General features: G+C 35.0%; 1 protein-coding gene across 3 annotated transcripts in view; it reads right to left on the bottom strand.

Moving 5' to 3' along the window:
* Window positions 1-15,824, bottom strand: part of WDR70 (WD repeat domain 70) — a 137,395-nt gene that overhangs the window by 38,047 nt on the left and 83,524 nt on the right. For all 3 annotated transcript variants that reach the window (XM_040655603.2, XM_015277332.4, NM_001195002.2), the window contains exon 11: window positions 1,312-1,411. In XM_040655603.2, the coding sequence (XP_040511537.1) occupies window positions 1,312-1,411 (100 nt within the window). The remainder of the gene's footprint in view (window positions 1-1,311; window positions 1,412-15,824) is intronic.

The raw sequence follows: 15,824 nt of genomic DNA, 5'->3' as shown, positions 1-15,824 counted from the left end.
TTTTTATCTCAACCATTTATGGAATACCAGGTGCCTGAACACCAACTAATAAACAATCCAAGTGACAGTAACATGCTCTAGTAAGCCAAGGGCTATCAAAGGCTAACAAGACCACTGCTGCTTTACTCTGAAATATGTGATCCAGGGAATATAAATGTTTGGAATCTTAGAAACATGACAAAGCGTACACAGTGAGAGTACCATCCACTAGCAGCTGCACACCACTGTAGAAGTCACCAATGTCGCTCAACTCATAAGGGGCAGGGGAAGGGAAAAGGACACAACACAATTGCAGATTTCACCCCAGACCAGAATCACAGCTCCTTCTTCAGAGTTTGTAGTAGGTGGATACTTTCATGGTAATTTGTATATGTAATCTCACTCTGTCTACATACCAAACTGACCAGATGTCATGTACATATGTTAGGCACAATATTGAGCCTACATTAACATACACTGCTTCTCCCAAGGCTTGTTTATTTGGCCTTGGGGCCACGCTAATGCATGCACACAGCTTCTGGTTACAGCTGGTTTCCATCCAGACAGCTTGGATTGTATGCTTGCACCTGCCTGCAAAACACTGAGTAGACAAATCTCCAGATGAAAAGTTGTTTTAGGCAGATACTGCCCCATCCGTACATCTAAAATAATGGAGAGAATGTATGTCATTGTCTTCTCAATACTTTTATAACAGTTCTAGCTGATATTTCAAAAACACAGTATTTTTTTTTCCCCTATCCAATAGACTAGTTTTTTTTCCTTTCAAGTATATCTTGGCCGCTTACCTGAAGTTATCACTTTTTCATGCTGATAATATGAACTACAAAAAAATTCCAATTAAATCATAAAAGCTCATTGTATTAGAAAGCTGCTCAAAGAATTAATAACTCTAGAACACACACACTCTTACTAGAGAAGTAATAACCTTACCAGAAAGAATTGAGTAATATATTCTGTTGTATTTTATTTTTAATTAAGCTAATAATTTCCTTTTTGGCATATTACTAATGCTAGGCAAGAAGAAAGATCAGAAATTATACAATATAGATGAAAAAAATGTTATCTTTAAATATTTCTTAACTTCTCTCCATTGCACTTTCAGGAAGACAGTATTTATTGTATGGCATATCAAAGAAAAATAAGCAAACTGCAAAACACTTCACGTTTCTATCTTCAATATCCAATCTCACTATCTTACCTCCATCATGTATAATTACAGTTAGAAATGATACAATTTAAATGGCTCATTTTCTGTGCTACGTTAAGATTGTCTTAAGTTCAATATATCAAAGCCTTCTTTTGACCACTTACCTCCCCGGCTGGCAAGGGCAGTACCATCGTAAGAGAATGTCAAGCAGGAAGTATCAGTGCCTGTAGCATGGGCCTGCCTGCAGTGGAACTTTGTATGTACCTGTTTGCCAAACAAATAAAACATTAAAGATGCTTGCCTATTTCAAGATCAGAAAACTGTATACTTTGTGTGTTATTGCTAAACTTAAATAGAAAACCCCGTATTTTTAGCATTAATAGGAACTGAAGTTGTATGTTTCTACAGCCTTTAAAAAACTCATATACATGAGTCAGAATAGGCTTTCACAGTGTTCTAATGCAAAATTCAGCTTTTTTTGTAGCATCAGAATTACTGAATAACTCCCACTATCATTGGATAAAAGTTAGTTAGGTCTGGTTAAGATAAAAATACATTTTAAGACTGTTCTTATCACACCCCTAACCAGGCTCATTGCTTAAAAAAAAAAAAAAAAAAAAAAAAAAAAATTGAACAAAGGAAAACACATACATATTTTGGAAAGAACTTTAAAGGATTGGAAGATTGACTTCAGCCAAATTTCAACCCTGCCAAAATTCATGGTTTATAGATTAGAATGAAGCTCAAATATGCTGAAGTTTGTGTTTCATTTACATGTAATAAAATTCAAGTTTTAGAATGATGTATGTTTGTTTATTTTCAAGTGTATTTCCCCAATAATACTAGAGAAACATGTAAAATACTTTCAAAGTAACATCTTTTTCTTGTATAGCGCTGACTTTTTGTTTATTAAGTCACAATTTATTTTAATCCCTAAAAATACTCTACATTAAAATTGGAGAAATCTCCTGTGAAATCTCAAACTAAATTTTAGTACATCTGCAAAATCCAGATTTCTCATTTCCCAATCAAACCCAAAGGTCTTGGCTGAGATACCAAAATGTCTATCAGGCACATAATTGCTGGCTAACTCAACCGTCACTTTGTCTTAGTAATTTTATCTTTTATTTTCCATCACTGTTTGAGACTACACTGCACCATCTAAAAACCTCCAACCTGCTCACTGTCTGCTTAATTTTACCAAATGTCAAACAAGATGACCCGGTGACGTTTGAGACTGAAACACTCAAAAAACTAATTCAAACTAGATCAAAATATAATATCAAAAATGTACTATAAGCATAGTTACTGAAGTGCAAAAACCCTGAAAAACTCACCCTTTGTGTTCTCTGTAACCTGTAACCTGCTCTTATAGTTAAACTGTGTTTGTACACTAGACACTGACAGACTGACAAGATGGTGCACCCAGGTAGAGGAGGCAGTGGTCTGGTCTGACTGTAGAGAAACATGAAACTAACAGCAGGGCTAAGGTACACTGTGGCTAGGAGTCCAGGGAGATTAGAATGGTAACGAAGAAGAAAGGAGAACTGGGACAGGTTAAAACTGCGCTGTTGAGAAGAATACAGAAAGAGATGAACCAATGGAGAAAGGACACAGCAAAGCATCACGGAAGTCCAGAGGATGGAGAGGATGTAATGAGACACTACAAGAAAGGGAAGGCCCACCATAAAGGAAAATCAGAATTCACTAAGCTAACAGACGTGAAGAATATTTCAGTATATGGGGAAATTCTAAAATTGGATAAGGTGCCAGAAAACCTCTGGGATAAAGCATGCAACTTAAGAGGGGATAAATTGGAAGCACATGGGCATTTAGCAGTGAAGAGGGAATGGGGTCAAAGAGGAAGGCGGTGATGGGAAGGAATCAAAATGGAAACAGAGACATGAAGGGAAAATGGAAGAAAGAGGAAAAGACAGAAAAAGAGACAAGCGAATCTGTGACAGTTAAATCCTTCTTTATCACTTAGGAAATTACACTTCTCTTTTCCCATCTTTTCCTAACATAAAAATAATTCATACAGGTTTAAACTGAAACATTCAAGAGATGAAGATTGCCCAGGAAACCATATCTCATCTTCTCACCCATCTGTAAGATGGGGAATAAATAACGTTCCTCCTCTCATAGAAAGAAAGAAGGCAAGGCATGAAGACATGAAGACCTGGACATCCTTCATGAACTGTAATGATGACTGCAACAGCAAAATATAGAGTAGTATATATTTTCAGAGAAGGGATTGAACAGTGTGCAATGTCAGACCTAGAACCACACCCTGATCAGAAAGAGGATAAAATACTGAGCAGCTGCTTAGTGATTACTATCCACTCTACACATTAACAGATAACTCAGTAGTACAGGATAAAATGGAGAATGTGAACACACAATGTAAATGCACAGTGAGACTGATTTCAGTTTCCACAGGATTCCCCAGTTATTTATCTTCTAATTTTTGACTGTAACTTACTAAGGCTCCTTCAATGTCCTATTTTGTATGCAAGAGACCTATGCTGGTAAAGTAATTAATGTTGTTTACCCATACAAATATCTGTTCTGAATTTGGTCCAAAACACAGAGAATCTATGTGTTATGACACTAATAATGATGGAAAGCTTATTTGGTGTGCAGATTTAGTTCAGTTTTGAGAGAAGACATATAAGGCATTAATTCCACAAATGACACTTCAACAAACAACGGAGAGCTTCAGATGTAAACCATACAGTTCTTTCAGTATTTACAGATGGAATGTAATAGCCTATGTTTAACCATAGCACTTGTTTTGTAATTAGGCTCTCTTCTAGCCAATTGCACATGTACTTGAGAAACTCTATGGACAGACTGCAATTACAGATACTTACAAAAACTCTAAGACTTTTTTGGAGGTGTTAATAAGTACTGGGAAACATATTTTTTGCATCCAGTTGAGAAAAATGTCCACATATGTGGTAACATATAGAGGAGAAACTGTGAATTATTTATCAGAAAATAAATTTTCTGTAACATTTGTTAAACATTAACAAGCAATTAAAATGATGTATTTTCTGTCTAAGAAATACCATAGATGTTTGCAAAAACATGATAAATGATTAATAACCACACCTAAAATCTGACAGAAAGATTACGATATAGTATTTAATTATTTCAAATAAATTGTAAAAAGTTTAGTTTAGGCTCTACAACATGTGTCAACCTGTGACAATGTCACACAGACACACACGATAAAATAACATCCTGTTTTTCATTTTGCTGCCCAATTTCACTGCAAGATCTTGTATGTTGTTGTTGGTTTTTTTCCCTGTTATTTCATTCTGGATCAATCTAAAATCACCTATCCAGGCCTTGTTTTGTTTTCTTGTTTTGTTGTTTTTTTTTTTCAACGCGAATTAAAATAAAGCAACTAACCAAAGCTTCTTCTTTGAGTCCTTCTAGTATGTAAACGTACATATTTATATAAGATAAATACATAAAGTACTTTCTCCCTCCCATCACATAAGGTTTCAGAAGTTCAAAGGTACCGATTTTTTATTTATTTATTTATTTTAAGATGAATCTATGAATCTATTGATCAGAAAGAAACTGTTTCTTCAGGGAAATAATGGCTCACCTGAAACCTGTCACTCAACATGCAGTCTTTTCAGTGAAGTACCTACACTTCAACTAAATTAGTAACAATACAGATATCAAAGACTCATACATTATTTGCCTCCTTATTAGAGAAAAAAAATGAAATCAAGTGAACAAATTTAGCTCAGCTCTCTCTGGCTTTCATACTTTTGGCATTCACATGAAGCAAGACTCGTTTTAAAAAAAGACGGTAAGATTTCATCAGCAATTTTGTCTTTAAAAATGAATTCACTCAGTTTACCACTGAAAAGACTGTTTTCCTAACTGTGAGCTCTACAAGCCTGCCCTCCATTTATTATTCTGCAGAGGAATATAACCCTGAATTGTAATACTAAATCAAGTATTTTAAAATGATTGAGGGTTGCTCTAAAAATGAAAGAAGGTTGAACAAGAAGTTTTTACATACACTGGCAAATGTTCATTGCAGTTTTCAAAGAAAATAATGTGTTTGGCCTCTGGCCTCTTAACATATTTAACAGATGTCTAATCTTGCTAACAAATCATAAGCAAAGAAATTGTTATCAGAATGTTTCTTGTTGGAAAGACATGAAAAAACAGAACTAATGTACACATTTCACAAGTTTGATCCAGGAAGGGAAAGAGAGAGTACTGAAACACTAGGTAAAGATGTGAAGACAACAAGGTCAAAATACATCCACATTTCTCCTTTCTTTTTGTGGCAGAGATGTCCACTATTTCTGGGTACTACTGATGTGCACGACAAAATTTGACAAATTCATCAATTCTTATTTCTTTTTTGAAGGCTTATCTATTTCAGCTACATATATAAATATATTCCACACTGTTCTTCAGCAATAAACTGTCTTCTGCAACGTTTGAAAGCTTTCTCTAGCAATGCAAGCACCTTCTAGCTTTGTATTAGCACATATATCTTTGTTAAGGAATTACAGCTGACTGGACTCGTGTACAACATGAAACGACAGGCAGAAAACATGAAGCACATGTGAGAAAGGAGGCAGTTGCAAGTCTTGAAAAGTGAGATTATCAAAAAAAAACTAGTGTAACAGTTAAACTTAATAGTTCTCAAAGATCAAATGAGAATCAGAAAACAAAACAGAACCGAGAAGGAACTGGAAGGAACAAAAGACAAGACAGAAAGACAGAAAGATAGAAAGAAGACAGAAAGAAAGACAGAAGGAAAGACAGAAATGAAGACTGAAAGACAGACAGACAGAAAGGCAACATGACCAGTGCATCAATAATGAATATCCTTTAAACAAAAATCTGGGAAGACTGATGATAGGCAATATAGGAAGCAAAGACAGTGGCCACACAAAGTGTTTATCACAAATTAACGACACACAGAGATGCATGGTTAGAGCTCTGTGTCACACAAACTGTTCCTCCCCAGAGTTCCTAAAAAGACTCCATGAAATGTGCCCCATAAAAAGCAGAAGACAGAATGAGTCACATTCACCAACAGAATTTGTTCACCTCATCCAGACCTCATCCATGAGAAATACAATAATATGCTTAAGTAATACAATTTTTGAACTTCCCACATTGTTTCATGGATATAATATTACACAGTGTGCCAACACTTTCTCAAGATTGCATGCTTCCCACACACACTTTTCTCTTTCCTTAATGAAACAGTGGTGTCGCAGCCAAGAATTTTTTCTTCCATCTTGTTCCTAACATCTTCAAGATATTTTTAAAAGCAGAGGTAGTAAATAAAGTTAGGTATTGGAGAAAGTGAGATCTACAAAGTTGCAGCATGTTTTTGGATCATAGTAATCTTCTTTTGTTATAGATGTAAAAAAATTTACTCATTTATTACTATAAAGACAATCAACTCTGCAACAACAATCCTGTCTAGAGTAAAAGGAACACTGCCCCAAACTAACTGCACCATTAGCACCATGCAATATACTCATTTGTTTCAGCACATGGAAGGTGTATTCTGAACAAGGAAGCTCATTCCCAGAGAGGCCTCCCATGCTTGCTACCAAGGAGTTCCCTGTTTCACACCAGTGAATGCTAGAAAAGTCAAAAAAGCTAGAAATCAGAATTTACCCTGACTTCTAATGTGAGTCACGAGAGCAGGACTAGCTTGGCAAAGCAATTATAAAGGCAAATCATGCATGGCTGAGGTTTAAACAACTGATTTAAACAGTCTAAGATACTTCAGCAATATAAATTAACTTACACTAATAATAATCATTTCAAAATTTACAGTTTTTAATAAAAGCATAAAAGCATTCCTATTACCATTAGTCAGCTTCAGAGCAACAAAAGCATGAGCTATAAAGCTGGGGGGAAAAAAGCCACCACCACAAGCACCAGCAAACCAGAAACCTTCTTGCTAAACACAGCTGAGTGAAGCTGTTGGTGCTTGTGTTGAAACTGATTGTACCAGGGATGAAATGTCAGCGCTGTGATCACAACTGACAAGACAGACACATTCCCAGGACAGTCTCCAAAGTGCTGCGTCCCCCTACCCTATTTGTCCATTTCTACTGATCAATGCACAAATACTTATTCACTTTGCCCTCAACTATAACTCAGAAAAGAAATTTCACTGTACCTTCCAGATTTACTGTATCACTTACAAATTATCAGATATTCACATGGCAGCTAAATTCAGGAATTCCTCCTTTTTTTCCCTGAGTAGGTAGTTACAGGCTATAATCAGATCTTTTTCTTAAGTCTCTGTAAACATGATCCTAGGGCTTTCAATTTATTTGACAGCTCTTCAATACCACTTTCCATGGTGTAGAAATGGATGCTGTTTCAGTAATGACCATATTGATGCAAAACAAGATTAACTTGTGAAATCTGAGGTTTTAGCATTTATGCAATTAGACTCTTACATGATTTGATCTTCTCTGTGATCTTTGAACTCAGTGACATTTTCATGTATCACTAGCAAATATGAAACACTCCTTCCCTTCTCTCAATCCTAATTAACCAATTATGAATATGGTAACCTAACTTTATTTGCAATAAGCAGAACATCTAACTGGCAGTTGCATTTAGCTGTCGTGCATCAATTAAATTCTCATCTGCTGCAGCAAGAGGAGGGACGATATTTGAGGAGTGATGCAAGTTTTGGGGATTTCTTTATCTCACATGCTTAGTTAAGGTTCAATTTCATATTTTAACATATTTAACATCTATTCCATATAGAAGACTTGTAGTCAGAGTTGCAATAAGTAAACAGAAGAGAGAATTGGCTTTTTCTTTTTTTTAATATTATGTAGGTTTCTTCATGTACTGTGAGGACAAATGTATGTCATAATTCTCTCACCATTAGCATCCTTAAAATTTATCACAAGGAATAAATCCTTCTGGATTTTTTCATCTTAGCCTTCCAGTTCCATTTCAAGCACAATACTTCACACTCGTGTTCAGCAGCTTCTCCATTAGCAGTGGCATCTTCGGAGCATAGTGAGATATGTGAATTTCTGTCTGTGAAAATCATGTCTCAAAAATCTTTGTACAACCCACTTTTCATCAAATAGCTTTGAGTGTTTTTTTTCCTCCATTGGTAATTTACAAACTTTAAACTTTTCATCCAACATCACTTTCTCCTTCAGTCTCATTTCTCATCAATCCTATTCAAATTCCTTCCTGAGTCCCAACAGATTTATCTCTGACAAAGACAACAAAGCTAACCCACCATCATTTTCATTAGCCTTTGAAGAAGTATCTATTCTATATTCCTCTTCCTCATCTTTTTTTTTTTTTTTTTTTTTAATCTCCTGTACATCATCATGATGTTTCTTCACTGTTTCCTCTGGTGTTTGATTCTCTTTCTTCCACTTTCACTGGCTATTTGCCATCATTTCATTCCTTTGGTCCTTCTATCTCTCTACAGTGTATTTTGAGAAAAACTATTTAAAACCACAGTTACGAATATTTTCCTGTTATTAAACCATCTTCCAGCAAAAGGTACTTTATTCTGTATCTGCTGAACATTTTAGTTCATCTTGATATCACCCTATGAATGTTTAACTGGCAAATCAAATTCAGTATGTTGAAAGCAAAGCTGTTCCTGACTACCATATCTCCCGGCTACCATATGCTTGTGGCTACCACATCTTTCCACATTTCTCTGGAAGATTTAACCTGTTTTTATCATTTATCACATAAAAAAAAATGTTGTTACACACACCACAGTGTGTCAGCTTCTTTCTGTCACATATTGGAAAACACACTATAATGAATCCAATCAATAACTTGCTGCCAGTACTATTACTTGGACTACTTTGCCCTCTTTGCTCTTTTCGAATCCATTGCCTTGATATAACTTCTTTTAGGGTGCACTATCAGTTCCTTTTGTCTTACTTAACAGCTGTATTTTTCCAATGAGTTAAATATATATTTTGCCAACAAAAATAATTACATATCTTAATCCTCAAGAACATCTCCTCTGTGTTTCTCTCACATAAAGAAGAAGTTAAAACCAACAAAATCACCACTTCTCTGCTTTCCATAATATACATGAAGTTAACTATTATTTATAAACAATAAAAAAAGATGCAAGTGGCAAGTGAGTTTGCATACTGCCTTTGTTTTGCTTCTTGGAGTAAGCCTCATACGAAGTTGACAACAAAGGGTTTGTTTTCTTACTCGTCTTTATTTTTTTAGGAACATTTGTTTTATATGTACAGACAGCAGCACACACAGAGCCCTGCCTCACACTCCTAATCTCAATGCAACAGCCAAGGAACACCAGCAGACTGTTTAGGTACAGAAAACATTCATATACCCCTCTCAACTCCTATCCTACTTAGCACCCTGCTTCCACATACAGAATATGAAATCAAAAGGGGATATGCACGTTTTGCCAATTGACAAGGCAATGCCTGGCAGTGAGATGCTTTCTGCTGATAAAAATCACTCAGGCTCTTGAAGGTGGTGGTTTTGAGTATAAACCAGTTCCCCAGTATGAAGGCAGGAAGGCACGTGCAGTAACTGTGATTTTCCAAGCCCTGCTGAAGCTGAGACACTTTACAGATCTCAGCAGCATATCCTCGTGACATCTTGGCCACAAAATGTTCTCCTGACTAGAACACAGACATGAGGAGGACTACAGGGGAGGAGAATGAAACAAGCTACTGAGCTAGGATACATTGCAATTTCTAGGCTCTTACTAGTGTATCGGCTGATGAGACATTTGGCTGGCACGTCTGGATCTCCTGGTGTCCATACAAAACATTGACAACAATTATTCAATGCACTGGATTTTTTCAGAATATTTCACTTTTTATCTTTGAATTACCACAGTACTTTCTAATTTGGCTATCCTATCCCAACCTTAATTCAACATATTACAACAAAAAAGAAGTATAAATTAAGTTTTAGCACTTCATACAAGTAACAGCTTTGAGCACAAAGCCAAATCTTGCAGTGATAGATGCAGATGCACAAAAAAAAGTGAAATATAAAGACATTTTTTCAAAATCTCACACATCACTTAACCCAAATTAAAATTAAATACGTTGAATAATTTGTTGAGTACTCTGTTTAAGTTATTAGAGATTGATTATACAAATTCATAAACTTTATTAAACTGGACCTTTGTTACAAACTTGCACACACACCTAGACACACAAAGACACAGTGTGTATGCATATACACATGAAGTGTGATAACTGTATATATATATATACATATATATAGGTAGCCATATCCAACTCCCAATCTAGTTCTCTATCTCATGAGAAATTTAGAACTTTACTCAAGGAAGACAGCTGTTCCATGGATGTATCTGGTTTCAGTCTGTGTAGCATCACTATAGTCATACATAAAAACACAGCTGGACAATGCTCCACCTATTTCACTACCCTCTCTACTAACTGTTTAGCATTAACATCTGTTGAAAACAAACTTTATAAATTAGAAAGGTCATGACAAAATCTTTTAAATTTAATTTAATTTTATTTTATTTTATTTTTTGCCCTGTAAGATATTTTACATATTTATAAAGAAAGCTTTAAGACTTTAGTTGTGAGATTTATATTTACAGCTCAAAGTAACTTGCATGCTTAAGGCTGTCTTGCAAAAAGTATGTTAAAAGACTTTTCCTTTCATATCATCGGTATAATTTTGTAATTGTTGCTAAGAGATGGTACAGGGGTCTCCCACATCTACTCATCTGTAATTTATGTGAGCATGATATATGGATTTTCTACAAATGCCATGTAAAATTTTTAATTACAGTTAACTAGACTTACAGTAAGGGTTAACAAATTGAGGGCAGGCTACAGTTTATTATGGCCAGTTCTTTAAGCATATTTAGAAGTGCAACCTTGCAGTAGTGCACCTTTTAATAGACACAGGTACAAAACAATCTTCATGTGGAAATAATTTGTTCTTATTCAGACTTTGTCTAGTTCAAGTGATAAATGGCATTATGCTGGTATTACTGGTATTACATTGTTATGGTTTAACAGAGTAGGCAGCTCAGCATCACACAGCCATTTGTTAGTTCCTTCACAGTGGACTGTGCAGAGTGAGAACACGCTGGTTGAGATAACGGCAGTTTAATAATAAGAAAAATAAAAAAGTGATGCTTATCACCAGCTGACTGAGACCCAGCCAGTCCCTAAGCAGCAGCAGCCTTATCCAACTCACTCAGCATGATGCTGTGTGGTATGAGATGTCCACTTGCCATTTTGGGTCAGATGTCCTGATTCTGTCCCCTCCAAGCTTCTTAGAGACTCTAAGCTCCTCTCTGGCAGTGTAAGAAACTGAAGTAACCTTGACAATTAATGCTATAATTGCTCAGCAACAGCTAAAGCATTGGTGTGTGATCAACATAAATGCACCATACCAGCAAGTAGGAAGGAAATTAACTGTATCCAAACAGACAAAAGCTATGTTTCATTACAATTTATCTTTTCAAGTTTCTCAGCTCCTAACATATTAGTGGGAATGTTTTGTATTAAGAATATAACTTCTTAATTATATATACCTGAGCACATTTCAAAATAAGTCATGTCCATGTTCTAGGTAACTCAAGAAAAGAAAAATGATTTCTATCTGTTTCTTTTGGATAAATTAAGTTTTTCTAAATTGAAGTTATGAAAATATTACACACAAACACCAGACAACATTAAACTATGAGTTTCTTAGGCCAGTATCCAATTTTTGTTAGTGATCAGCTACACAGACATACATGGCAATCCCACAACTGTTAAATTACTTTTTTTTTTTAATACAGAAAAAAAGAAAACTTTGGAAAAGTTCTAAATTGATGAGATGAAGACTATAAGGAATACATTCAAATATGAAATTGGAAGGAGGTGAAGAGCCTGCAAGTTAATCCCAGAGATAAAGTAAGCATATGCAGACAGAGAACATACAATCTTCAGACCACTGATTCTGATCTGTTCCACAGATTAAGAGTAGTTCCCTACTTTTTTGTTCTTAAATAAATTGACTTGGTCAAGTTGTGATAGTTCTAGTTTCACAAATATTCTAAAGAATGGGAATTTTAAGCTATAATAAAACAAACGTAATGGCTATGAGATGCACAGAAATATACTTTTTGTTGCTTTTGTGAAATTCACCTTATAAACCTGCTTCTCACCCTCAAGAAATAGTGACATACTATAAACCACAATGAAAAACATTTGGACACCAAACCAGCTTCCTAGTAAACACACCATACACAAAAGAATTCCCTTAATTAACTAACCCTATCAGGGTCTAGATCAATTACGTGTTCGGCTTGCTTGAGAAATACATGTCCTACAGTATCCAAAAGACACTTCTCTGCTAAGTGTGACAACTCCAGAGCTCAATTCTCATGAGAATAACACAAAGCATTTGTACTTTTAGTTTTTTGCCTCTACATGTTTGAAGCATCCTTTTATCACGACGTTACAGAAAAAAAAATGCACATAAGAAATTATTCTATAAAATAAAAGAAACCAGTTGATGCAGGCTCTTCTATTCATGGTTGGAGATTACTAATGTTTGGTTAATAGTAATAACACCACAACATTAATAAACTGAATCATGTAGCCATAATGCCTCCTCTTTTGTTCTAAAATCATCTTATTTATTTATTAATGTAATCCATACAGTAATTCCTCTAAACAATAAACCAAAGAAAGATAGATATAATCCTTTTATTCTCTAACCACATGTGAATCTGAAGTAAAATCCTCCATGTTATTTTCATTAGGATGTGTCAGACTTTAAGATTTAGAATTGTCTTTTATCAATTGTGCAAACATTTAGATAGTTCTTAACTATAAACTGTTTACTGCATAAGGAAGAAATGCACTTGGAAATACAACAGGACACATTTTATCTTAGCATATGACTGTCAGATTCTTTACTGCAACTAGTTTCAGGGTACAGATAGCGATGTACTGACTAAACCAGGTGTATACAAAAAGGAATAATATATGAATCTGTTAATATTTGCTGCTGGCAAGCTTGTGTCTGATTTCCAGTTTCTGGAGCAGAGGTCTGGCACATATACATATGGAATGAAAGAGTGGGATATTATGGATATGGAAAACTTAAGGTAAGTTTGAAAGGGAAATATAGTATATTTGGATATCTTTCATCTCATATTTACACAAGAAATTTCCAGATGTAGCCAGACTGCCCTCTTCAAAGCATGAAACCCATTACACAGCTGAAGGAAACTGGAAGGTTTGCCTGATGTTTTGCTGCAATACTAATTTTCAGCAAATCTAAGAACTGTCTCTTTAAGTTCTTTTTATGAAATATTCCATTTCACTGGGATATTTCTAATGCTGTGGAAGTCCTACTATAAATGTAAAAATTATAGGTCAGCAAAACCAAACCAAAACATCCAAATAGAAAAGTGAATAGTCCAGGGCAAAACTGATGAATAAATTCTAGCTGGTGTGAAAAGAGCATAATCCTGGAATGCTGTAAACCATCAGATGCCAAAGATGCATTACAATCTCTGGCTAAGAGAAACTGTAACTGAATAAGTATAAGCACAGTAATAAAGCTTTTTAGTAGATGTATACCAGACATGCATTTCAAGAGTTTAGTACTGAGAGCTATGTCTCTGTCACCATAAGAGAAAAGCACTCTGCAACTGTGCAAAGATGCAAAGCAAGGGCATAAATCCCCTCAAAGGATTTTCCAATTAACGGAGAAAATATTTACAACAAGTCTCAGACCTTACTACTAGCTTTCATTACTCTGTCTGGAAGCATTAGCTGTAAAATTCATCAAGAAAAGCAAAATAAAGCTTAGGAAAAAAAAATCCAAATAACATCTGGGCTTGGATTCCCATTCCAAAACAAAAGGGTCGCCATATGTATCCAAAAAACTATCTTACATGACCTGTTACCTAAATCTGCATTTTCAGTTGTACAGCATTTCTTCAAAATGGCTCCATTATTTGAAACCCATGACTTAGTTCTCTGCAGTTATTTTGCCCACTACAAAACTAAGCCTTACTAAAACCATTTCAAAGCAATTGCTAAATATAGAAATGTATTTATCTTCCATTTATAAATCACGCAATTATTTTGAAAATGCTTTTAACATGACTATTAGTAATTAAAATAGGTGCAGAGCTTACATCTGCTTAACTTCAGAAGACACTGCAACACTCCACTTTTCTTCCCTTTATTTTTTGTTGATCAGGTGGTTTTAATGTGTGTGGAAAGCTGGTTATTAAGATCAGCACTTGATCATACTACTTTTGGGGATAATTATTTGGGCAGACTATTAATATAGTGTTGAATTTCATTTATTACTGTGCATTTTAAGTTCTGTAAAATCACTTGGAGCACTAGATAACTAGCTTAAAAGTGAAAAATAAATAAATTATTTTAGAAATTCCAAATCAAACTAAGGCTTTAAAACCAGGAAAAAGAAAACATTGGCAAAGCAATAGTTCAGTAGTTGTAGATCCTTGCTCTAAGCAGGAAATAGCTTAAGAAGTAGAATGGAGAAAAACATAGCGCTAAGGCTTTTATGAAACAAGAAAGTTACAGAAATAAAAGACAGAAAGAAAGAAATTAAACACTAGCTGCAGTATTCTGTCCCTAAGCTCTGAAACAATTTATAATATGTATTATGTTGAAAATTATAGAAAACTGCAACCTTCCAGTTCAGACTCGCCCTACATAAAAAGACAAACCTATTAGTGATCTCTCAGAGTTGTCTACTGAATTCTTAGGAGTGCAGCCAGTAAACTAAAAGCTAATGCAAATTACTCAGTGTTTCTAAAAAGATCAAATTTAATACAGCTAAAAACAAGCAAGAACAACAAAAATAGAGAAGATTTTGAGTGTACAAGTTGTAATTTAGGTTACTGAAGACTTCACCATTCCTGATAGACTTTGCCTTCCTGACATCCTTACCAATATTTTTTTTTATCATGGCTACAACAATATTGCCATAAAATACATGAAGCATGAAACTAAGAAACAGAATTCAAGCCTTTATGTTCTGAGCTGATATTTATGCAATCCACAGCAGAACATAACCAGGATAAGCAGGAAGGAAAAATTACAGTGTAGTAGCTTCATCAGGTGATTTGAAAGACTAGGACTAAAAAAAGAACTTCAGTCTTCCACTTCCCAGTAAAACCTATTTGGGTCAGTGGAAAGCATCCTGAACTTTTCATATTCATCAAAGAAAATGAGGACAGCTTTTTTGTTGACAACTTTAATGACATTTCAATTCATTTTAAATCACAATATATTTTTAACCTGTCCATCAGATATACTAACGGTCTTTAAAAAATGACTTCAGTCTTTAAATGCCTGTGTGAATGAGATATTCCATATTTCTACATAGGAAGAGTGGGGCACTGAAGTTTATTGACTGGAAGACACTCTTCATTCTTGATACCAAAGACTCACAGACTCAGTCCATGGATCAGCTTTTTCAGTAATACGTATTTCTACTGGTCTTGCAGAAAGCTCTGAACAGGAAAGTATAGGCAAGATGAGGAATCTGAACTGCAGGTAAATCAAGTAGTTTTACTGCACTGCCCTGTAAATCAACTATTTTCAGGTTCTATCTTATTTTTACCACTAATGCTCTCCAGTCCTCCCTA

This window comes from Gallus gallus, chromosome Z, assembly GCF_016699485.2.
Source record: "Gallus gallus isolate bGalGal1 chromosome Z, bGalGal1.mat.broiler.GRCg7b, whole genome shotgun sequence".
Taxonomy (NCBI): Eukaryota; Metazoa; Chordata; class Aves; order Galliformes; family Phasianidae; genus Gallus; species Gallus gallus.
Note: the sequence above shows the minus strand (reverse complement) of the source record. Positions and strands in the feature narration are given on the sequence as shown.